Consider the following 26,633-nt stretch of genomic DNA (forward strand, 5'->3'; position numbering starts at 1 on the left):
GAACGCTTCATCCGCCCCTTCATCCTGGTTGGGTGGTCTATAACAGACTCCCAGCAGGATATCTGCCTCGTTGGCCTTCCCCCTCATCCTTACCCATAAACACTCAACCGTATCATCATCACAATCATTGATGTTACTATTAGAGAGAAGAGAACTGGAGGGTGGAAGAAAAATACTGTCTCAGCTCTAAGAGCATTTATCTAAGAGCAACTCATGTCTTTGGAAGGAAAGGCTAAAATGAAGATAGCTGTTATTCTACAGTTTGTTCTGCATAAGTGTCTGTAAACAAAGAAAAAATATTGTAAACAGAAGTGAAAGGTCCAGCTGTTATGTTTGGTTTGGGGTTTTTTTGACTATCTAGATTTCAAGTAAGTCTGCCAAATTAGTAAATGTACGGTCATGAAGGCACAGTCATTGTAGCCTGCTGTATTTCTTCAACTCTGACTTTAGCCTGTCTGAGGTTGTTGTGTACAAACCTGCTGTTCATGTTCCCCGTGTGTTCTCTTCTAGAAAGTGGCAGTGAGGGTGAAGAATGTGGTCTCTGTGAACAGAGTTTCCATTGCCTGGCCTGACAGAAATTTAGCAAGTCAGCTGCAGTTATGTTTTAAATGAGCATGTATGTTCAGTTAGATGAAAGGGAACTTTGATATTAAACAAATATCAACTTGTGTAAGTGGAAGGATTTGTTATGTTTTATGAGGATTTTTTTTGGCTGAAGTCTTTCATCAAACCTTTATCACTGAAGATGTGCAGGTGTTATTTGCTGGTTGTCACTGTAGAACAGAATGAGCAAGCACCAATGTTGTATCTAGTGGATCTTTCCTGGGGGCTTTCTCCCTAGAAAAATGTATTAAAGCTCCCCCACAAAAGGAGGAGAGTTGTTCAAACTATCCAAATGGAGGGAATTTCCTAATCTTTAACTGATAAGGCTCTCAAACAGCAAAGCAGAAAAGCTCAGTGGAATTGTTTCAAATAATTGGAAACTGAGCTATGGCTCCACAAGGATATTTGTGACTTGGGTCTCTGAATTCAGGTCCTTAGTATATTGAACTGCAATATTTTGTGTGACTGTGTAAATATGTCAAGGGGAGTTTTTTCCACCTCCTATGCAGAATAAAGTTCAGTATTTCTCAAATAAGCTATTTTGCATGAGATTTTTATTAGCCAGATAATCTGCCAGGCAAGTTTATCAAAGATACAGAAGACAGCTTTGGGCCTCATCAGCGTTACAAAGACCAATTATTACTGCAAAGATATAAATAAATAAATAGATTATGTACTTTTGGGGGTAATCTTATACACATTTAAGCTCTATATTTCATTATTGATTCAAGGAAAGATTCTGTTTGCTAACGAAAACATTTTTTTTGTTTAATATTGCTAGTACTTTTCCAAAATGAAGGGACCTTTAAGGAAAGAAGTAGAAAAATGGATGTGTCTCCGAGAGAAATATATTTAATTAAATGAAAAGAGGATAAATATTCAATTGTGTACAGATATTTTATTTTTATTTCTTTATTTACTATGTTATAGTTAGATTTTAACATATAAAATTATTTAACTTTAGAATTCATACATTAAATCTGAATAATTAAGCATAACATTTTGCATTTACATTGATCTTTTATTGCCTTCAGTACAGTTTTTGTAGTAAAATATTTTTTCTTGATATTGCTATACAACTTACAGTTGGGTAGATAATGGAGTTGTATTTTAGCATTTCATATTATTCTTTGTATCTCACTAATCGATTTCATTATTAATAGAAATATTTCCCAAATTAATGAGACTTGAAAAAATACATCTTGCTTAGTGTAGCAGTGAGTTAATAATTTGTCTTTAAAGATTCTTATAGCGTATGACAGTATTGGCTTCTGCCAAAGCTTAGATGAGGTTACCAACTGGCAAACGGGGTAGGCACATGTATGCATATGGTGTTTTGCTCAGGTTGATGGGATTGCCATCCAGTCTGATGTCTTCAAGAGCCCTACGTACATAAGTAAAATCTTTCATTTTGCAGAAAGTGTCTTCGTGCATCTCTTGAATGTTGTTGTTCTAAAAAAAAAAAAAAGCTATCAGAATAGTTGCCTGAAAGTAATTTTTTACTCTTTGAAGAACAATTTACGGATGTATTTTCACTGCCTAGAGAGATACTTGTTTGAACCCAAGGGACCAGATTGTGGCTGCAAGTCAACAACAGAGAAATCTTCCAAGCAGGGGGAAAATTTCTTGGCCAGTGCAAAGCTTCAAAACTAAGTAACTCAAACCGTGTAGCAGAGATAGGCTTTGCAGGAGGGGCCTGGTAGAAATGTAGAGCATTTTCATTTCCGGGATCGTATTGAAGAGCCTTATTAACACAAATTGGAACCAGCATAGGCCAGTCCAAAAATCATAGAACCATAATTATCATCCTGACAGCTTAATACGCCTCAACCTGCAAAGGCACAAATCTGCAATTTGTTCTGTGACAAATTTCTTTCCCCCAGGCCCTCTCACATTAGCTTAACCCACATCTGTATATATACAGGGAAAATTGAATGCTTTAGGTTTTATTTCTTTGATTTAAATTCCTCTTATATACCTTATCTGCACTGAGCTTTTGTTCTTGAAGTCAACCATTTTCAACAATAAATTGCTAGAATACAATATTGTCTGGAAATTGAGACTAAAAAGGTCATCTCCAAAAATGAGGGCTGTCTGAAAATTCTTCCCTTTTCCGTTCCTGTGCTAGTCAGAATTTGGTGTAAAAAGTCCAGCTCACTAGCTTTTGCCTGTAGCACATAGCACTGAATATTTAATTTACAGGCAGGTGAAAAAAATAGAATATTTCTATAGATTTATTTATTGAAAGATAGAAGTCAAATTATGTACGGTACACCAGGACATTTATTCAAAGATTTTTTTGCTGCATTATTTAATAAACAAAAACATCTGATAATCAAAACTGGGCATTGGTACAAGAGGAGATAAAGGGAAAGAAGCAGAGATGGAAAAGGTTGAAAGGAAGAAGTCACAAACAAAGGAATAGGTAAAAACAAATGCAAAAAATAGTAATACAGAAAGATGATAGATGGGATGTTCCAAAACAGTCAAATGGAAAAGTTTGGCTGAAAAAATGTTAGGAACTGGGAATTACATTTATTAAGAGAATGAAATGCACTGCTATAGATGCAACCTCTATGTAAAGTAACTTTTTTTGGGTATCTAAAAGCATTCCTGTTGGAAGATTTGTATGAGCAGTGTGAGGGATTTCTGTCTTTGAAGTCTCTTTGACTAATGTTGCTCTTGACAGCTGTGAACCTAACTTTAATCTGTAATATCAATAAATCTATAATTTTATGTTTGAAAAATATTGTGTTACAAATTCTAATAATTAATGCTTTGCTGCTCTAAATTTTACTTTTTTCAAATACCGCATTCACTAGTTAACTGTATGTTTCCAATAGTTTTTTTAGTTAAGTAAGTACACTTTTGGATAAACAGAAGAAACAAAACAAGACAATAGTTACCTTTTCCAGTTTTACTAACTATTTGAACATGATATATAGAGCCATTGCTTTTGTAGCCTACCTGAAGATGAAGAGCTTGAAGGCTTTCAGGGAGCGGCAATGGAATGTGATCCAAGTTATTGTCAGTGATGTAAAGGTGCTGCAGTTCATGCAGATCCTAGAGGATGAAGAAAAAGGCAGATGAAAATGATAGACATTTTTGAAAATCTCTAGAAAGTAAGTTTGCAATCTGTCACTGCAATGAGCACCGCTGGATACTAACACATTTTGTTTCAGCATGATATGGTTGAAAAGGCAGAAATTAAAGACAGTCATGAACTTTCATTTGCACGGGCTGAGAACTGTTACTGTTAAGGATTAGGTGTTTGGATTAAAATAAAGGAAAAAATTCTTTGAAATGTCTAGAGACTTAATGATTAGAGATGTAGTTTCAATGAGGTTGTTCTAAAGTGAAAATACTGCCTTACCCAGTCATCATGCAGAAAGGGTTCCTATTCTGTCTGTTTTCTTGCTTTTGTGACAAGCTTACTCAATTTTGCACAAGTGTATTGGTGTTGAACCAAATTATAACTGCATAAGAAATGCCTGAGCTAAAAATAAATTTCTCATTCTATTTGAAAAGGTAAATAATTTTCTCCTTTGACTTAGTGGAAGAAGCAGCTTCATCTGGTAATTATAACAATAGTAAGATATAAAATTGGCTAGGTCAACAAGGCTCAGTAGAATACTCTCATTTTGCCCCCTTTTTATACACACAAGTTATCATGGTACCTAACTACTTTGAGTGCAGTGTCCTAGTTTAACTCCTACTGACAGAACTCTGAGATATCAGGGTGAAGGTTCTTGGCAAATATGGAAGATAAAGGCTGAGACTCCTTCATGGCTAAAATCAGGAGAGTGCAGAAGAAAAGGGTGCTAGGCCAGAGTCTCGATTTTTGCCCATTGTTCCTATTCCCAACACCTGGCTTATGTTGGGCTACAAGAAAATATCTGATTCAGTAACTGCTGTTGGTTGCTTTGTTAAGAAGCTGCCTTCCAAAGGAGGAATTCAGAGATGGCTGGTTACAACTACCGTCTTAGACACAATTGAATAGTGCATATGATCCAGGTCTAACATGAAGCTAGCCTATATTCTATAATGATTTCAGATTTCACATGCAATTAGGAGCAGTACATGGCTGCTTCTCCCCACCAAAATTCTTGAGAAAGGACTCAGAAGTTCCAATTTCCCTGCTTTTCAAGGTGGAAAGAAAGTACATACATTTAATGAATACTCTAGCAAGTTCCCATGTAGATACATGGCAGAGTAAGTTTGAAGCAGTCTCATCCATAACTTTGCCCTTCCCTCTTGCCTACTTGTAAGGGAACATCAAGCAGCTTTCTGGAGTCTTGCTAGTCATGTGGGCAGTTGGTTCATGGATACAAACATAGCATGCCATCACAGGTCTTGTGTGGATCTTTGTAAAGAAGAATAAAAAGGGTTTTCATGTCTAGTTGATAGTGCTCATACATCTTGCTCGATCTTTATAGATTGCCCAGCAGCCAGCACAGTCATGGTGCCTATAATCTTAAGAGTTTTACTACTGCAGAGGTACACTTAGGCCACTCTACTGACCACATCCTTTGGAGAGTGGAAGAAAAGATTTTTCCATCAAATGCAGACTTACTTTAAATGCCTCATTACGTATTCCCTTGCGACCAAGGCTGTTCTTACTAACATCGATGAATGTTAAGGTAGATGGTAACTCAGGGAGTTGCCTTATCCTGTTGTCACGGAGCACCAGTTCCTCAAGTTGGGGCAATCTCCGGAAGGCATCTTCATGGATCTCTGATATAAAGTTTGCACTCAAATCAATCCTCTTTAAATTGTCTGGCAGAGAAATAAGATACAACAAGCATGTAAGAATGTATTTCCTGAAAGTTTTAAAAAAGAAAAAGGCAAATGGGTTATTTAAATTACAGGTGAAGTGTCTTGAATCAGATCCATTCTTGACCCACTATGTGACATCTCTCTCTCTGTATATAATGCAATAATCTGTATTTGAACAGTTCTCCTAAGAAAGGGGACCAACATCTCCTCATCCTGTTTAGAATTGCCTGTGTCATTCTTCATACACCTTTCGGTGAAAGATTTTAAAGTTAATAATTTTAAAATTTCTGTGTGTTCTGGGAATCTTTTAAATGGTTATCTTTTGGAAAAAAACATTTAAAGGAAAATAAACTTATTCTCTACCACCTTGTTTCTTTATTTTCAACATTTTCCTGTATGAAAGGAATTTGATATATTGTTTTTTTTCTAAAATACACTCAAACACTTTTTCCAATCAAAAAAAGAAAATGAATTCTATTTTCCACCCAGAATGTTTTTCATGGTTATTTTATTTTATTTTATTATTTTATTCTTATGCTAGCAGTATATTTTGGCCTAAATACATTTTCTCTCTTCTTAGTATTTATTCCCCTTGGTTTTTTTATACACTAGTTGTGCTTCTTCCCAACCTTCATCTTGGTTTGAGCAAGCCTTATAGTTTTCTTTTATAAAAGGATCTTTGCATTCCCCTGAATTATTGAAGTAGCCTTTTTTGGCACTGATTCCACAATTCTCATCATGAAATCAATAAGCATTAGTTACACAAAGTTAGGTCTAAAACAAAAAACAAAGAATGTGGCTTGATACTCAGGCGTGGTGAGTCTATAGCAGTCCCTGTCCCTAAACAGGATAGGATTAATACTTCCTGAAAAATCAGGTATCTTTAAGGATCTCGAGTAGGAAAGTTGAAAATATAAGCTCCCTAAGTCACCATTTTTGGCCAGTTTTAGGCCACAAATTGTTTCGGATTAGTAGTTTTCATTTACTGAAGATTTTCCTAGATAATTCTGGAGTAAACCAATGAACATATACTTTAAAGGTAAAATTTAAAGGTAAAATTCCTTTCACACAGATACTTTGCAAATATTTGAAAGTATGTCTACCTGAGAACTTGTCTTGTTTAGGAAAACAGTACTTTCTAATATGCTACAAATGTTCCATGAGGTTTGGGGTTTTTTCTACCTTTCTAAAGCTGATTACAAGTAACAACAAAAAGATAGATGAACATTGTTTTTTCTAATAATTCAAAAATTTGACAGAGAATCTGCATTTGAAGTATTGACCTTTAAGTCCAAAAGTAGCAAACCACTTTTCTATTTGTGCATTTATATGAATAATTCTACCGTCATCAAACATTACATAAAATGAATCACTGTCTTAGATTAGTATGAGCTAGAAATAATAGAAATTAAAGCTAATTGCAACAATACTACTATCCATACTTAAGTTAGCAAAGTCGTTTCTATTGATCTTCCTGATTCTGTTGTAACGTGAGTAGAAATACGTGGTTTCCTTAGGCAACGGTGGAACAGCATCAAGCTCATGATCATCACAGTAGACTGTGGTGCCTAGGCATGTACACAAAAGGCAAGTGGGAAGATGTATCCAGGAATTTAAAACAAAAGTTTGTTACAAAAAAATTGTACAAAAATGGTATGTAAATTAATACAATGAAATGCTCACCTAAGCACATAATGATGAGATTTTGTCAATGATAACGTTCACTCCCATTCTGTTTTGATCACCACATCATATAATTGCAACAACAAAGTGATTAAATTCTGCTTAAAACTAATTTTTTTTCTGCCTATGCCTATGAAGATCATTTAACTTACTTTTCTGATACAGTGTTTTTCAGACTACAATAATAGAATATTAGGTGACAGTAGCCAACCAAACATCAATTTCCCCCTAAGCTGGCAAGTGTACACTTCCATCTAGATGGAGAAATAACAGCTGATGACTGAAACTTGTTATGATTTTCCAAGCTTGGTTCTGTAAATAGTACTTCTGCATAATGTGTAAGGAAATTAATATTTTTCTGCAGAGCTATGGAGGAGAACCTCAATTTCTTTTGCATGTTGTTTAATTACATTTTCTGATTCAGAAATTCAGCAGCATGAAAATTTTCTCTATCAGTCTGAGTTAAGGTAACTTGAAGACTATATAAACAAAACGTTTGTTACAAGAAGTTAATGAAAATGAAAAATCAAGTCATTTCATCTCAGTCATAAAACTGCATGAATACAGTGAATTCAGAAGTTTGTTTTGATGATACTGTTTAAATTTGGTGAGAATTATGACACTGAGTGGCTTGTCTGAATGTAATTTTCAGTAGGAAATGTTGTTAGTTGCTATGTGCATTGAATTTTTGATACATCTTTCCTTTGATTATGGGTATAAATCAACATATCTGTTTCTCAGCTTTTACTCAGCCACAGAAGTACTTTTCTGTTTCATGTTTTCCTCCTCCTTGTAGCAGATGGCTGGTTGTTTGTTCTAGTTACTTTATAAAATAGTAGCATAATTAATGAGTATGAAAATGTTTTTCTTGCAGCTGAGATTTTTCTCCAGATCAATTGTAGCTATGTGGAAGATTTGCCTTCTTAATCTGTGTCAATTACCAACAGGCAGCAGTAACTAACTGAAGGGTGGGCTATATATGTGGTGTCTTTTCAGGCAAGATTAAAGAATCAGTGACCAGAGTACTCTTTTATTTGAGAATCTCTACTTGGGCATCCAGGAATAACATATCTGGAGAGATGAGACTCTTTTTATACCTTCCCTAACTTCCTCCATGGACATTTTAAATTAGCTACAGGGAGCAAGCCTGACAGAGGGAAAAAATAAATTGTCACAGTAAATCTCAGCCCAAATGAATGTAGAGTTCAGGATGGCTGACATTTTTTCAAAATATTGCAACATAGTACAGGAAAAGAGTTTCCCCTTCTGTCCTATTTTTGATCTTGGAGGAGTGTTGTTTGTCACCTATGGCTGGTGTAGACTGAAAAAGGACAGAGGTATGGGAAGGATTCAAAAAGATACCAAGAAAAATGAACTTGGCTTGATGTTCCTGAGCCTTGTAGTCTTCTACCCAGTACCAAGCCAAGAACAGCAGCAACATCTGACAGGAAAATATGTTGCTGAAAAAAAAAAACCAGACACAAAAAAAATCTGATTTGATATGTTACAGCCTTGAGCCTCCCATGCGTATCTTTAGTTGATGCACTAGTTGATTTGCATTCAGTGCTCAAAAATGTTGACAGATACAGAGTTCATAATATGTAATATTTATGTGAAATGTTTTGTAACATCCTGCAGCTTTCAAAACTGAAGGAAATTGTGTGGTTTTTTCAGAACTCTCCTGGGAAATTCTCATTTCCATTTTTATTTGTTTTGACATCAGTGTATTTTTTTTGCCTGGTCAAGGCTCACTAGTAATATGTATAAAAACAAGACTACGAATGATTAATTTCTCTTCACTGAACACACAATTTTGGAAGCATGAACTCTTTTTTTTTTTTTTCCCCCATTTCATTTGTCTTCTATGGCACTCAGTTATAGTATTGGGCATAGTAAAAAATAGGCTTTTCCTGTTATTGTATGTTGATCATTATACAACACAAAGACCCATCACAGCAGTGGATAACTCTAGTGAGCTTCAACTATAAGCATTTAGAGTAGCTGCTAACAAATGCCAATTATTAGCATCACAATGGTTGTGTGGGAGAGGGACAGATTGTGTTTTACAATTTTGATTCCCCTGTGAGATGTAGAAAGTTCTTATTTCACTATAGCTAGTCAGAACAGAAAATCAGCTTCACCCAAAATTTCTAAATAGTTCCCTTTCCTTAAGTGTCATAGTTTCTAGGTTTCAAAAATTGTTCAACATTTTAATTATATTTTGTATGAACACATTTATAAAAATTATGTAACAAATCATTATAAAATAAAGACAGTTGGTAATGATATTGAAATCCAAGTCGATAAAAAAAACTGGTAGCATTTGCCAACTATTAGCAAATTTTCCTAGTGTTGTAAGTGTTTAAGTGTTAATAAAATTATTTTTGAAAAAAGTCTTCATTGGCGCACAGTCATTTTCGTAGTGAAATAGTGTGGAAATATGTTGACTAGGCACCTATCTGACTTCAGAGCATTCAAGATAGGCATGTTATACCTCTCTACAGTAAGAGAGGTACAGAAATTATATACCTCCTCTTCAGTAAGAGAGGTAGACACTCATAAGCAAGCAAAGTGGGCTCACTCAAAAGCAAAGCTAGACAGGCAAAACTCATTTCTCTTTCTTACTAACCGTCTTGAGTTTGTGGTCCAAGAACCCCAGACCCCTGTGCTGAAGACCCATCAATTAATTTTGGTGTTGATGCTTCCTCTTCAGGTTCTTCTGTCAATGGTGCAGAAGAATAACTCTCTTGAATTATAGAAGGTAGTGCTGTCCCAGTCTCTGTCTAGGGAAAATTAAGAGGGAACAGGAAATGTTACTGTTTACTTCCACTGGCAGCTCTTTCTCTTCCAGTTATTCGTATTCTCCCACTAGAGGTCATATATGTTCTGAGGTTTAGTGCTTGAGCTGCATTTTATCCAGCAGCTATAATGAATTCTGATGATGTGTAAACAACTCATAAAACTCCAACATGCTTATTCACTTTTTATCTCAGTGTTTTAAATGTTTTGTTGTATGCACACGTGCATGCACGCCACATCTACTTCATTAGCGAGAATATGTTCTAACAAAATGTTTTTTCCACATTTATTTAAAGTTAAATTAGATTTGTGATAAAAATTGATATATACTGTGTGACAAATGAAAATTTGCTGTGAAGCATCAAAAAGATGCAAGTCATTTGACCATAAAATTGTAAATTTTACTGGCATAAATCCAAATCCAATGTAGCTGTGCAGGCTCTGTTTTAAGAACATTAACATGCTTTAAAAATCTTATTATCTAAGAATCCTGAAATCTTAATTAATCTTAATTCATACTACTTGCTAAAATGTTGGCAGTGTTTTTGTCTATTTTTTTTTCTGAATCTAAATAACAGAAGGCTCTGGTTAGCCTCACTCATCAGTGGCTGCATTATGTAGTCTGAAAAATTAAGAATATACTACTTGCTAAAATGTTGGCAGTGTTTTTGTCTATTTTTTTTTCTGAATCTAAATAACAGAAGGCTCTGGTTAGCCTCACTCATCAGTGGCTGCATTATGTAGTCTGAAAAATTAAGAATTTATGTAGTATGAAAAATTAAGAATATAAATAAAAAATGTTAGATAAAATCTTGATTTAGAAAAATTCTATAAAATTTGTCAGATCCTTCCATGGAACTAGAAACCTTATTTTTTCTTCTCCACTCAACATAACTAGTCAAACCAGTGAATTTTATTGTGTTAACTCTAATTCTAAAGATGCATTCTGTTGATTTTGCTATACGACAACTTCAGGATAAAAATGAAGGTGTAGCAATTTTCTTGCATCATATCACCCCTCATAAAAAGAATATTGCAGACTTGCCAGGCTTGTCGCAGAGGGGCCTACGTTTGCAAAGAGCCGGTGTTTTACTGTAATCACCCAGGTACTGAGAATCCACTCTAGCTGTGTGACCTTTGCAAGTTGCTTTACCACTGTATCTTGATTTCCCCATGTGTAATAATATTGTTTGGCCACTCCAGGGCCTCCTTTGAATATGCACTTTTTTTTTTTTTTTTTAATCCCCAACAATGAATTAGTGTCCTTATAGGGCTTTGCACATCTGAAGTACTGTTTAAAAGTTAGGTAAAACAGCTACTATTGTGGATGCTGCACCTCTGTATTGCAGTTAACACTCCTCAGCCTATATCTAAGGCATGATCAAAAGTAGGACTTTTGTCACAGTATCTTTATCCCAAGTGTGAAGGCACAGAAGCCTAAAATTATGCTTTAATAAAGATTTTCCTCTACTGCAGCCTTCTAGTACACCACCACTATAAAACTATTGAATCCCGATTTTTTCAGCTGACCAAACTTCTGTTTTGAGATCAGCCCCCATCCACTGCTGGTTTTGCTGTCCCCATGGAGAACCAGTTGTTGAAATAACTCACACTAATGTTCATAAGTTCTAGTTGTAAAAGACAGGTAAAAGTAGATTGCATCCAGACTGGACAAGTGGTTAAGGTTTTTTAAATTAGCCTTTCTATGTAGACCATACAAGTTAAAGGAACTAACACACCTGAGATCTAGATCCCAAGCACGAGCAAAGTTTTTGCTATATTCTAATCTCTGTTTGAATCTCTTAGCTTAACTATATAATATTCAGCAAATAGAGTTATTTTTGTCTTATTATTCCTGGATAGGATAGATTTAAAATATATTCATGGGAAATACCTGTATATCTTCATATGTGTATATATATTTGCCACAATTTTGGAAGAAAACACCTCACACTTCAAAATAGATTCTCTGGATCTTGCGTTGTAGCTATATATCATTACTAGCAGTATTAAGCATTATGATCCTGGACTGCCTGAGAACATCTAAATAAAAACCACTTTTGCACAGAAATAATTTAGTTTAAGTTATATAGTTTAAGTTATATTTTGCATCAATTAGTTTCACTGAAGACAGAGAATATGGAAGCAATGAAAAACCAGGAAGCACTCTGAACTTCACAGACGCAGATTTTGACTGAGTACATTTCATGTTCTCTGTATATTCTTTAGTTGTATTCCAATAAGCCATAGATACTATTACTAAGTAGGGTTTATGGATAAAAATGCCTTGATGCAGTTACTAGGATCATAACAAAACACATGATGATCAAGTGAGCAAAATGAACTTCAGCTGAACTATGACTGAGTAACCTGTAAGTAAGAGCAAGGCTGTACCTTGTTGCTTTGGGCAGACAAACACACAATGTTCCCATCTGCAGCACTGACAGCAAGACAGCTTAACCAGGAATGGACTTGGGGACAAATCAAAAGAAGACTTTGGGAACAAAGGAAATGGGACAGATGTTCTCCGAATGGAGGAAGCCTAGAGGGAGAGATGCATTCCAGACTTCTTGACCTAGGGTAGTACCGCACTAAACTGCTTGCACATGCGGTCTACTTCTTCACCAGTTTTGTGGAAATCAGATAAGAGTCCCTGTCCTGAACTTTGGAACAAAATCCAGAGATTTTGAGACCTATTAACAGCTTTGTATGCATCTTTTGTGGCAGTTCTACTGAAAATATTTTGGAGAAGAGCATTTTCAAGATACAATTTGTAAACAGGCTTCAGACCTAAGATAATGTTCCTTTCACTTGTCACGGGATTTGGGTCTTCTACACTGACTGCCATTTCTCTGAATATTTGAGGGCATACTCTATGGAACTTACTAGCTTGGGATTTTTTTTATGCTTTCTCAGGTGTTCTTAGTTGATTAATCACTGTATCTGTTGGGTACCAAAGCAGAGGTATTAACTTCTAGTAAGTCTGTTTCTAGACTGTTATCTCTCTCTCTTTTTTTACAGGATATTATCTAGTTTTGGAGATGCACAGCTGAAAGCCTCCCCATAGTTTCCTTTCTAATGTGCTAAATCTGGGTTCTAGAGAAACTGTTCCAAGCAGTTAGCATCAATATCTATTCAGTCTCCTGGACCAGTTGTGGCTGTCATAAAAAATACCAATTATTACAGTGAATTTAATGATGTTGTCATTTTTACACTGGTAACAGAGTAGGAATTCACTGATACATGTGTATTACATACCAGACCCAGAGCACGAGCAGTGTTTGCTTGAACCAGTAACCTAAAGGTAAAAGTCTGTTTCCCATTATCAGTCATCTGATCCATGCAGCTTTCTATCTTTTACATATTTGATAAATCACGCAAGATTGTAACAAGACAAAGATGTTTCTTGGACTATATACTGTACAGAATGATCCTTCATCTTCCAGATGTTTGTTTATTTTTGGCAACATGCACTTTACTAAAAAATTGAAACAGAAATGATTCTATATCACTTAATGGTATTATTCTCCATAGGGTTTTTTTGGGGTTGGGGGTGGGGTTGTATTTCCTTTGCTACTCTAAGTAATATTCTTTATGAAAAATCACAAAGCGGGAAGAATATTGTAGAGAAATACAATAAAGCATGTGTGTCTCTGCCAATAGTTGGAAGTCTTCAAATCATAATCAGCCTTCCAAGCCAGATTTAATATATGGCATAAGAAAACACTGAAAGGGAATCACATCACCTACCTTTAGCCATCTAACTATGTGATAAATTGTTATCCTACTCTGTCTTTGGAATCAATCAAGAGATTTAGAGAATACCAGTGCAGAATATTAGCCACAGAGCATGCTGTAAGCAGAGTAATATCTTTCCTAAGATTTCATGGAGTATCTGTTTTTCCCCCTCCTGTATTTTTCCAATGTGACTACATTTACAAATGAAACTGCTTAATGTGGATGGCCAGTTTAGAGGCACTTTCAGCCCAGGAAGTTACAAAAGTCAAGAGCACAGAAATCTGAACGTATCAATGAGTGGTAAAATACAATTGGTCCAAGTCAACTCGTAACTTCAGTCATCCATAGACTAGGCATCTAGTCTATGCTAGCGTCCTTTCACAGTCAGCAGAGAATGAGACAAAACTTCTGAAAAGCAGCTGCAGCCACTGACCACAGATGCCTCTTTTAGGATGGGCCTTTTAGGTGTCTATCTCTCACCATTGGCTGAAAAGGAGGCAAGACAAATGAAAAGGTTTTTAAGATTAGAAATGGCTCAGGAGGCTGAGCTGTGGAAAAAAAAAAAAAGTAAGATGAAAGAGTACCTGTGGGCTAGGAGTCAGTAGGGGTGGAACAGAATAAAAATGTAGATAGGAGTAACCTATATGAGGATTATGGACCCACATAATCTATGCAAAGTAATAAAATACAGAAAATAAATAGATTTAAAGAGGTAAATGGCAAGGCTGGAAACCATCAGTTGCCACATTTTACTTCTGATGTGGTGTAATTTCAGTGGCAGATGTTTTGTCTATTGTTTTATGTCTACATCTTTTAGGATCAGAGTTGATATATTCCATGTAATAAATTTAAATCCACAGGAGAATCTGAAGTGTGTCCTGTTTCAGTGCTTCTTTTACTGCAAAAAATATACTTAAAAACACAAACAAAATTTCAGAACTTAAAAAAAGACATTATAAACTTGAAGGGACAGTTGTACCACACACTGACCCATTAAAAGGAACTAGTTTCCCCTACAGCTGTTCTGAAACTACCAAAGGCTTACAAGAAAATGTCTAATTATGGCAGAGGTTTTTGGTTTGTTTTCCTTTCCAAAAGTGGCTCATACTTGTTTCTTCTTGAATTTTGCATTTAAGGTCTTCTTTTCTCCTATTGTTCTATCTTAAAAATAAATAGGTCTGTGAGCCATTGCATGGTAATGCTGTAACTACTTAGATTGCAAATTCTTCAGCTCAGATAAATTGTTATTTTCTTGTACAGAGCTACATAAATAAGTTATGTGGAGAAATTAGCATAATAAAACTCAGGGACATCTTGGGGAAGGTGATGTTTGTTTACAAAATCTCTAAGTAAACTGATTTTGCCTACTTACACTCATTTGCTCATATTTTAATCACTTGCATGTTTACACCCACATACTCCCACGTAACTAAATGTGTATGCCCGAGTAGTCTGGCCAGGATCACCTGTGTTCAACACAGAAGACAAGGGACAGAAGCTACTGAGTCTTTTTAGTGCCTCTGGGGTTCTTCTTGACAAGCATTGAAAACTAACCTTTGGACAGGTTTTTATCTCCTTTAAGATTCACCAGCTGTTATTGGGCAGTCTTTTTCCTCAGAGTCTTGGATACTCCAACATCCATGAATCTTACACCAGGTTGCTGCCCATTGCCTCCTTTTACTCATTGGGAATGTGATTTCATTATGGCTAACATGGAAAGGAATGGTATATATTGTATTCTACAACCTTATTTCCTATCTGCTGGTGGTAGGATGAAGGGTCCTCACCGAGAAGTCATCTGTGCTGCAACGTTATCAGGGTGCAGGACCTTTGATTTTGGCATAAACAACACATTCCTCAGTTTTGCTGCTGGGAACAGTGTTCTGGAAGTGGTGCAGTTGGGTACAGTGTCCTTCATTATCAATGCAGGCCATTCTTTTAACCCTTTAAGCCTTCTAATTTTTTTAAGTTATTTTGTTGTTTCTGCTGGGTCTTACACACACATACATGCATAAATTTCCATTCATACTTCAGTCAGACCAACTTTAATATTTAAGTTACACTGCTCTAGAGTTGTAATGCAGTTCTCTAGAAATTAATGTCTGTGGTTTCTGCCTTTGAAAATATAGGTAGACTCTGAGGTTCTTATAATTAGTCTTAGAAAGAGAAGTAGTCTTTTTAGCACCTTGACCACAGAATATCCTAAAGCTTCTTGTCTCAAAAGCAAGTTTATCTACATTATGTCTGATTTTAGCTGAGTAAAAACATTTGTGCTGCACAGCATTGCTACAGAGATTTTACTTACTAATTCTCTTGTCTGAGAATGAAGAAAGTCCATATAAATGGAGCTAATCTGGATTTCCATGAGTACAAATGCAGTCAAAGTCTCATTCCAGCACTGTGTTTGAAATTACAGATTTTATTTCTAACATTCCGCTTTGAGGACTATGTAATATCTAAGTTAGCCTACAGCGGATGCTTTTCTTTGGAACACTGCTGAAGTTTTGCAAGACATAAAATTTCAAAGAGAAATATGCCAGTTTTAGAAATCAGAACAAGGCTCTTTGCACTATTATAAAGCACAAAAGGACTGAAAACTAGTCCCAGCTATTTAATGAAGATTTCCACAGGAGCTTCTGCTGATCCAGGCCACAAAGGAGACATACGCAGCCAGACAAAGTTGGAGATCACTCAGACGACCAGAGTATCTACCAGAAACTTTGTCAACCCTCAGACCTGTGGTAAGGAGCTGCCTCAGCTGGACTTCCAGAGCTCACTGTAAAGGGAGGGTTCAGGGTCTCAAGCATATTTCCTCACGTGGTCTAGGCAGACTGGGCACTGCTGGAGCTGAACATGCTTTTGCCCAGTTCACCAGCCTGGCTTTTTCTAAATGCACTGTGATTGCTTTGAATCTGAACTACAACCAAACATGAACAAAAAGGACCAGATTCACTCCACTTACTTAACTTCAGACATTGAATTTAAGTGTCCTATTTAGTAGCTTAGTCTCCTTACACTCCTGGTGCAGACAGTGGAGGAAGAATCACTTCCTAAGGGTGGTTCAGCACACATATGTTGCAAATCAACTTCCTGAGGTGCCTGTCCATCTTCCTTTGGCTGTAAAGGAGACCATATAGAGGCAACCATATGTTTTACCAGACATCAAGACCAAAGTCTGGTGTCAGATCTGCTCTTCCTCTCATTTCTACAGCTTATAGTGCAAAGACATTTCCTCTGGTTTGATCCAATCCATTACATGGATGTAGCCTGCAGTGATACAGACATAGTGCTCACAAGCTTCTATATCTCCAGAACTAGAGAAATTTCTAATAGTTTAGGTTTGTCTTCACAGTGTGGACTGTTATGCTATATGCTGTTGTATGTTATAGAAATGTCCTGTCAGTGTAAGATCAGTTAACATTTAGTGACAGGTCCAGGGCAAGGAAGAAAGTGCTGAGGACAGGGGCATGGGTGTGATGTATTTCCTGCCACTGGGAGGGACATACTGCATCATAACAATAGGCATTACTACACAACTCTAAAAATAAGGAACACCAATATCAAAAAAAGGAATAATAAGAGAATATATTTTTTCTGCACATTAAATTTTTGTACTTGCTACTTTTTCTTGAACATGTGGTCCGAACTCTATGTCCAGGATCGGTAACTGCAGCTGTTTTATCCACAGCTATTATTTCCCCTTCTATTAATAAGAGCAAAGTTGGGAGTGGAAATTGAAAAGCAGAAATTAGAAGCTGGTTCAAGCTTAGATCTCCTGTAAAGAAAGCCAGAGCCAAAACCACTCTTGAGAAATAACATACAAAGTAAATTCATAGAATCATAGAATCATAGAATCATTAAGGTTGGAAAAGACCCCTAAGGTCATCGAGTCCAACCGTCAACCCAACACCACCATGACCATTTTCAATCCCCAGATTCCTGTGATGTCACAATAGGGATTGTGCTGCTATGAAATATATACAATTACTGCAGTACCATTTCTATACTATTTTTTTCTTTAAACAAAACAAAGAAAATGGTACAAGTCATTAAAAACAATAACTATGCTGATACTAGTAGACCGTCCACCAAGTCTTTAAGCATCTAACAAGATACTAGGTTGCACTGAGGAATCCAGGGAAAGAAATTCAGTGAAGTTTTACTTAGCTAACTCAGGTGCCTGATACATATTGTGCAGCTCAGGATTCAGGCAGAAATTTCATTAGGGTTTTACAGTTGTGCATGTTCTGAAAAATTTATTGAACTATCTGTCTCACACCTAAGGCTATTTGTGTAAGGAATGAGGCATTCCTGCACCTAAGTAATTCAAAGAACCCATCTGCTAAATTTGCACATCTGTTTTACTCCATTTCAGTTCAGATGAAAACAAAGGTGCTGGTTCTCCATTCATCCAAAAAGCAAGGGAGCTGAGATATAAGTTCTAGCCTGAGGAGGCTGGCGTCCCAAAAACCTCTGATCCAGAAGACACCCTAACCACCAAATGGGGGCCAGAGGCAAGTTTGGATGAGATGTCAAAACAAAGCCAGAATACATCCAAAGAGGCAAAACTCATGGCAGGAGAAGGAGAACAAGCCAAAGGAAACATGATTATGCAGCCTAATATGAAAGGAACTGAGACCTGGGACCTGTTCAAAGGATTATTGAAGTCCCATGCATTAGACAATCACAAATATGAACAAAGATAGAAATGACTCAGAGCAGACTCAGAGCAGACCCGCAACATTCCCCCCTCTGAGCTGTGTACCAAACCATGCTCTAGATTCTGTTTTGATTGCTCTAAAATGATTCTTACCTTAAAATGATTCAGGTTCTGCGCTTTGTGCAGGCACCTGAATATCCTATTATCAGTTTGATTCAAATTCAACAAGCTAATGCAGGATCATATACTAGGCTTTCACAGTGCTTGTTTCTGATTATTTTGTGGATCATACTTTCCAGCTCACCTCTTCTGTGTACACAGACCCAGACCAACCTGTATTCAACTCCCTTGTTTTGCTGCTTATTCAGTGCTAGGATAGCTCCCTTGCTTCTCAGCCTCACTGATAGCCTATTTTATTGATGAAAATATTTTTCTGGTACCCCTATATTTTAACTTCTTATTTTTCTAACTTAGCTTTTCCTACCTGAAGGAAAATGGACTGGTTATGTTTAACAGGCACTGTAATAAAAAGCTTGCAATATGATTTTATTAGACATTAGCAGCTGATATACACAGGAATCTCCACAATTTGTTTTTCTCACACGCTATCCAAACAAAGTTTTAGTTTCAAAGAGGGAAAAACTCTGAGCCTTCTGTTTTACCAGCAAGAAGCTTACACAAGAATGCCTTTGACAGTCTGGCTTGACTGAATCCATTTTAAAGAAGGAAATCTGTCCTTGTATATGTTTGCAGAGCAGTTGGGACAATGAAGACCCAGTCTTGACTGGGGCTTCTGGACCCTATCGTGATATAAATATTCATTGAAAATAATAATGAAACTTACTGTGAAGGGGCAATACAGCGGCTCATGTTTATACTGTTGTAACTGTCAGTTTCAGAAGATAAATCCAGCACAAAGCTTGTACACTACTGTACAGTGACATTCTTTTGCGGTCTCTTTCTCCTTTAGGACCTTGGAATTTCTTCCTTGGTAACAGGTTTTTCTTTTACATTGCCTTTTTTTACCATTATCTGTGAAAGCGTTGATACTGTTCTCTCTAAAGTCTTTATACATATCTATGTTTCCAAGTGATATATTACTTAAGATTTTTTCAGTAACAATTTCCATTTGGATGTAAAGCTTTAGCTAGGTCTTCAATGTCTCACTAACCTGGGAACTTGGAAACCACAGATTTTGTAGCCCAGTTTTGACCCATCTAATACATGACAATGCATAGCTTTGATCGAGGATTCAATACAATTCTCCCAGGTAATGGGAGATGATGGGAAGTAGAGAATAAATCTTTTTGCTTTGCTTTTCTTCTGTATGCAACCTTTGCTTTTCTTCATTAAACTGCCTTTACCTCAACTCATGTGTTTTTAATCTTAATTTCTCCCCCTGCCCCTCTGAGGAGGGGAAGTGGGAAGACGGCTTGATGAGCACCTGGCAGCCAGCCACCACAATAGATATCCCAAGGGAATGATTCATACTTGTCTTGGAGGATGGTCTTGGGATGCAACACTTAATTTTAGCCAGACAGAATGAGTGGGAGGAATCCCTCTTTAATTACCTCTAGGTCTTTCATCATTTTGGTGCTTACACATTGAATGAGTGATTACAGTACTCAATGGGTAACATTCTGGAAAGGGCATACTGACATAGGCATTTTAGTTTCATTCCTTAAGATGAACAGGTGCCTAATTCCCATTGACATCAACAGGAGCAACACACCGAATGTATCTGAAGTCCTAGAACCAGTCAGTCTCCTGGACCTGCTGAAAATCAGTTGGACGCACAACCTTGGAAAATTTTGCATTTCTCCAATGAGTCTAAAAAGTGTTAAACAGAATGATTTATATTTGCACATAACTGAATTTTAAAATCTTAAATTGAAGAGAGCAACAACAGAAAATACTATTTCATTTTTTCTTCATTATTTCAGAAGGCTAAAGACATGATTCACAGTTCTCTAAAAGGAAATGCAGGCCTTAAATCAGACCTTAAAGAGTTACTGTACACGGGCTAGATCTAATGAAGGCCTGCTGTTTGTCTGGGTCTCTGTGGTATTGCTCATCATTTAAGCTATGCATAATAAAAACTAACCTGTGATCTTGCATAAATACTGGGTTTTACACATAGAGTCACTTGTGTAGTCCACATCTTTATGATAACAGGATTGTAGGGAGGAAAGGCGTAACCACGATCAAGAAATCAAATGTATTTTGTTTAAAACTTGAGTGACATCAATAATATTCAGTGTCTAAAAGATAACTTGGAAGACTGACATGCATGTCTAGAAAAGCTGCTTGATTTCTACAGCACTGACCACTCTGAGCTCTCCTGGGTTTAGGGGAATTGTGAATGCTTAGGTTTCTTTTGGGTGGTACATGGTAAGAGGAATGTAAGTAAAAAAAGATTTTGGCTACACATCTAGGAAAAAAGGCTCTCACAGGGAGGTCCATCCATATGCAAAGTAACATTCCTTCCAACTGCTACGATGGATGACCTTCACTTGATGAATTTTAAGAAGGCTGTCTGAAGAGCTCAGTAATGGGAGAAAATCCTGCTCTGGAAAAGAAGTTTACAAGACAAAATGAAGTCTTTTTGGACTCTGCCTATTCCATGCTTCCTTGAAGAAAGCAAGCTGTGATAGGACCTGTTGTATCTTTTCTTGTTGGGTGCAATATTGATCATCCTGAATTTCCTTTCAGCTGGAAAAGAACCACAGGAGCCTTGCCTTGTCTCTATCCTTCACTCAGAAACTTGGAAAGGGGCCACCCCATTCTTCAGTGTCATAGGACCTCACAGAGAGAGCACAGCACAGAAGAGTCCCACCTACCACTCAATGCATTACTAAGATATCTATTGTTTGAATGAGAAAATCTCTGTGGTGAGGCACATACAAAATAGCCTCTCCCATTTCTGGGAAGGAAGTCGTTTCTGTAGGACTGATAAAGGCTTCATTTTTAAAAGCAAAAAAAGGCAGGAACTGTGGCTTATTAGTCAATGTGAAATAGAGAGAGCACAAGTATCCAGTGACTAAAAGTGAGGGTGACTTTATCAGGACAGAAAGCTCAAGCGCATGGGTATGTAAAGAGCTTTGATTCTGTACGGCACAGGAAAGCAAGCCAAAGGCAAAGTAATTTCTTTAGAGCAAAGTTTCTCTCGGTCTTTTTTAGATGAGAAAATTTATTACATCCAAACTGTAAGATTCTGATCTTAGTGCAAACTTTGAGATGATTTTTATCTCTTCAGTTCTCTGGTTTTGGGACATATTTATTCTTAAATTGTCTCTGTTCTTTGATTTCAAGGCTGCTATCCAATTTTGATCTCACCTTGATGAAAGACTAGTTCCTGTCCCTCCTGCTGCAATCATGAATCACTCAAACGATTGTATTTTCATTAATTATGTGCTGTTATGTGAAAAAGTACTAAAATATTATGTGTAATAGCAAAAAAAACATATTATTATTTAAATGTTATATTTTTCACTCAACTTCTATTGCACTCAATCCTGAATCATACAGTGCATATATCACCTTCAGGAAAGTTGTGTCGATGTCTAAGCAGCAGAGTGAGATTAAAATTAATGTAGCCTTTTAGTGACATAGAGAAATACAGGAATGTAGGAGGGAAAGGAGGCATTTAAGTCAACAAATGGAGTTCCTTGCTTGTACAGGCAACACATCTTACTATCTCATATTATAACAGAATTTCAACATTTTTTCTTCAGTAACCTTTCTAACTTTCCTGTTTTTCAATTCAAGTGCTTTCCCTTTGCTTTTTTATTTCCTTCTGCCCACTTTCCTCACAGAAATAGAAACCACTAGCATTTATAACCTGAAATACTTGTATTGAACATACCTATTACTATAAGAAATAACCTCAGGAAACAGCATTTTACAACCTCATTTAATGGGGAATGCTGGATGTCCTACCTCAGCTGCCTCCATGTCTCATTCAGACAGAGAAATCACAAAGACAATCTCCAACAGAATTTGTGGCAATGCAAAGACACCTGAGGGAAACATGGTAGCTTTCACCTGCTGTCAAAGATTACCACCAAAAAAAAAAAAAGTCAGGAAATATTTTGGCCACATTTGTAGATTAGGGAAAATGTGAATGAACTAGCATGTGTTGTTAGCACAGAAAACTGTTGATCAACCAAAGGCAATAGCGACCACATGAGTAGATTTTTCTCATAAATGTTTTCGTGGCCAACAAAAACTCATCAGTAGCCACTGCATTTGTGCATATTGGAAAGATGAAATAAATTAAGTTCTGATTACCTCTAATTGATCAGACTGCTCATTTTCATCATAGACAAATGGGTGAGGCAGGTCTCCAAGCGGTATGTCATAGAACTCAGAATCATAAATTACGGTATCAGTGATAGGTGCAGCTCCAACAGACTTGAAGATAAAAAATCCCAGAAAAATATTTACAAAGGTCTGCATTCTGCTTTCTTTTCTGAAAGAGAAGAAAATGGACAAAACGTGGGTAATCTGGTATTTGCAAGGAATCTATGAAAATTTAATCTCGCAAATCCAGTACTTATAAGTATGCAACAATATTTCTGATGGATAACTCATATTTATTCATGATGACTCAATAGTTTATTCTGTTTTGCTTCATGGAGAGTCCCTGGATCTGAGAATTTCTGCAGACTGCTTTGGCCATACTAACATTTGGATAATATAGGAAAGACCTATTGAGTTTTATTGGTATAAAAATAAACTGGCCTCAATGAGGAAGTACCTGAAAAGGTGGAAGGAAGATATATATTAATCTTTTTCCCCTTTCATCTAACTTCACCTATTTCCATTGCACCATTAGAAAAGAACTTTTGAAAAACTAATGAAAAGCTAAATTATTATATTATTTGTGTCTATCACAATAAATAATCTTTTGAAATGTACAACAATGTAATTAATTTTGTCTTTCTCATCCACCATTTAAAAAAAAAAAAAGATTAGAAAACATTTGGACCTCTTTCTTTGTTGTCTCTGGATAAGCATAATGAAACCACTTTTCACCCACTAGTTGTTTTGCCAGAATATAATTTTAAGTGGTTGAATGGTGTGGCATATTTGGACCATCACTTCTGCAAAGGTCTGGGGAGCAAAATAAAAAGTAGTCTGTGTCCTCCATAGCCCTGTAAGTGACAGTACTCTGCATTCCTCCATTATTCAATCAACACCATTTTTAAAGTAGTGAGAAATGGTAGCATAGTACAGTCACCTGTTCCCCTTGGAGAATAGAATTGTAAAATAGAATTATCACCCATTTAAAAGTTCTATATTTTAGTAAAATAGTAGAAAATTCATGCTAGGCTTGAATATTAGTGTTTATGCATTCCTTATTCCTTGTAAGTGATGTATTCACTATTATCATATAAAATGCCTGACACAAGGCTCTATTCAGCATTCTTTACTTACACCTTGATTTAGCTACAGCTCCCACTAATTTCACCAAAAGCACAGACAATGATGAGCAGTGCATAAGTCTAATAAATTGTACTCCTGATGTGATGCCATAATACACACACTTAAATATTTCATTTTTAAACTGTAGCTACTTAAAACAGATTAAGTATAAGAAATGCATGAGACACTTTCTTGAATGTGTGTGCTGAGCAGCAAGCTGAATTTTAGCTTCATGAAAAGAGGTCTTTACGAAGCTGGTTTAGGCATGAGGATATGAAATTCCTCTGGGGATGGTGAGCAACATAAGGCATTCATTTTTCCCTTATTTGCTTTATTCAAAAAGGCTTTTCAGCTGCTGCTGGGAGAAGCTTGAGTCACTTGGGCTTGTCTTTGAGAAGACAGAGTTGAATTGCACCTTTCAGTATTACCTTCCAATATTACTAAAGGTATTCTGCTTCGTTACAAAAAAATGAAATGAAATAAAATAAAATAAAATAAAAATGCAACCAATCTCTGAAATAAACTGAAGTATACTGGAGCTTGGTTTTTTTCTGTCTTTATATTTTTCTGCTGCCTATTTCTGACAGGACTGGTTTTGGTCTTGCTTTTCTTTTGCATGTCATTTATCCCAAAATATTCAGCTGTAAAGGATGTTATCTATTAATCCAAAATATAATACTAACATATCTGGTGTAATTTTTCCTCTGAATAACAATTCCTAAATAAAAAAATTACTCATTATTTAAAATTGTTTTCATTTCACATTACCTAGAAATAAAAAGTTTTTAAAGGGTATAGAGTTGATAAGTATTTCATTCTGAATATATATAGACAAAACCAGCAAATATAATGATAACCTCTGTGAAAAAAAAAATTATTTACCTATGACTATAGTATCTGCACTAACTTACAGAGTTTGCATGTCTCTGTACTTCCCTTATGTGTAATATATTGGAACACAGTGTAATGATATTGGCATCTGCAGTAGCTGTAAGATCAAATATTTTGATGAAGATTATGTACTCCTCTCACAGGAAGGAACTAAGACATATCCAGGGAAAAATAAATAATCTCCCAAATCAGTATTATGCATGATAAAATAAAACAAATACTATAAAAATATTTCCAGCATTAAAAATCCAATTAACTGTTTTAAGAGAGAAGTACCAAAACTTACCTTTAGCTTCCAATCTCTCAAATGGGATTGAGTTACTCAGAATGCAGAGCCAGTGGTATTAGACCCCGACCAATGGCAGTGGCATTCTGGGGCTGTGGGAGGTGGTACAGCTTCTACCCTCAACTGGAGACCTCAGCCCAGGGAGTTTCTCGGACTTCAAACACCTTTATATTTGCTTTTGTTGAATCAAATTTTAGCAAGGTCAGACAAAGTTTTATTGTAAGCAAATGGCTTTTTACCCTTTCCCCTCAAATTTCTTACTGCATCTACCAATATACCGATATACCAATAACACTCTCAGTTGCATTCTGGAAGCAATCTTTTGGGTGTCCTGATAATCTAGAAATGCATATTTTCCAACGTCTAAAATCAAGGCTTAAGCAAATTGGATAACGTATGAATATTTTTTCCTATATGTAACATTTTTATTTTGGGGTTCATTGTACGTGATAATGTTTAATGAATTTCCATCTGCTGTGGGTACTATCTGGTATGTATTTAGAGGTACTTTTTTTTCCTTTACTTTTTTTGTAAGTACTTATGAGGGGATACTCATAGGATCTACTCCTTCCAATATGTTTTCCTTCTGAAGTGGAAATACCACTTCCTTAAAAGAGATGAACTGATATAATATGCTGCAAATGATAGGCATACACTGTAGCATCATGCACTTTATTACACCAGAAATAGGTTTTACAATGTTACCAGAAGTCAAGCTCTCTCTTTTCCTTATTGACAACATTTTCTTTATTGTCACTTCCTACTTAATTTTGTTCTTACTTTTATATTACTGGTATTTTGTACAACATACAACCATTCCTCTGAACTTTTTCATCATTCCTCCAACTCTTTAATGAAATATACCTCCTACTGTCAATGTCCTATATTAACACTTAAGAAAAGGCAGAACCCATTCCTTATCTATGGAGGAATATAAGATTCATGTAGAAGACTCCAATGTGCTAAGCAAACCTGATTCCCTTTGTTTTATGTAATTTCCACATCAAAATTTTTCCAATAAGAAGACCATCCTAGAAGGCCAAAGTTGTATGAGGCATTGAAAGCATGTTAAGGATTTTAAACCAGCTCTCAATAATTTGAATGTCCAACATCAAACTTCTAATGCTAGCCTAGGGAATCCAAGACACTTGAAAGGGTTTGGCAGATAGAAAGGTCAAAGGGTAGAAGAGCAACAGCTCTGTTAGCAGATAGGTAGAGGGTAGGATATTGTAGGACATATCGAATATCATTAGGCATCATGTGCTGTTTTGACAATTAAGTCAAGTCTGTAGTGCCTTACAGTACTGCAACCGCTCCTGCATGACAGACTTCTTTCTAAGGAAGGTTCAGCATGATTTGCTTTTATAAAAATGGGGGCCTTGGATCATTAAATCAGACATTTTTAATTTCCATATTCACAGTCCCTTCCCATTGTAAAAGCAGCTTCTTCCATGAAGTATCAGGGCAATAAGTACAGGGCGAGCACAATACTACTGTGTCCTGTTGCTATTCTTTTTCTTGAGGTCAGTAGCTTTGGCCTCATTTTACTCCTTAAGTTAGTGATCTAGTTGCTTTCAATGCCTGTGTATGGTCCTTCCTGGCAACAAAGCAAATAGAATCATAGAATCATGGAATCATTAAGGTTGGAAGAGACCGCTAAGATCATCGAGTCCAACCGTCAACCCAACACCACCATGCCCACTAAACCATGTCCCTAAGCGCCTCATCTACACGTCTTTTAAATACCTCCAGGGATGGTGACTCAACCAC

General features: G+C 36.3%; 1 protein-coding gene across 1 annotated transcript; it reads right to left on the reverse strand.

Annotated features, from left to right (window-relative positions):
• Positions 1-1,874: 1,874 nt before the first annotated feature.
• EPYC (epiphycan) lies at positions 1,875-22,717 on the reverse strand. Its single transcript, XM_009284357.2, has 6 exons — positions 22,550-22,717; positions 9,691-9,845; positions 6,822-6,979; positions 5,177-5,379; positions 3,571-3,666; positions 1,875-2,055 (listed from the first exon to the last, which is right to left on the reverse strand). The coding sequence occupies exons 1-6, from the start codon at positions 22,715-22,717 to the stop codon at positions 1,885-1,887; spliced, it is 951 nt and encodes a 316-aa protein (XP_009282632.1). The 3' UTR covers positions 1,875-1,884.
• Positions 22,718-26,633: the final 3,916 nt, after the last annotated feature.

This window comes from Aptenodytes forsteri, unplaced genomic scaffold (assembly GCF_000699145.1).
Source record: "Aptenodytes forsteri isolate BGI_AS27 unplaced genomic scaffold, ASM69914v1 Scaffold53, whole genome shotgun sequence".
In the NCBI taxonomy this organism is placed as follows: domain Eukaryota; kingdom Metazoa; phylum Chordata; class Aves; order Sphenisciformes; family Spheniscidae; genus Aptenodytes; species Aptenodytes forsteri.

Bases quoted from the DNA above. Each gene is read 5' to 3' on its own strand.
- EPYC (XM_009284357.2), bottom strand. From the start codon at position 22,717: ATGCAGACCTTTGTAAATATTTTTCTGGGATTTTTTATCTTCAAGTCT. The intron at 9,846-22,549 runs GTAATCAGAACT...AATTTTCCCTAG, and splicing joins AGCAGTCTGATCAATTAGAG to ACAGAGACTGGGACAGCACT. The intron at 2,056-3,570 runs GTAGGCTACAAA...TTTTTTTTTTAG, and splicing joins TTCAAGCTCTTCATCTTCAG to AACAACAACATTCAAGAGAT.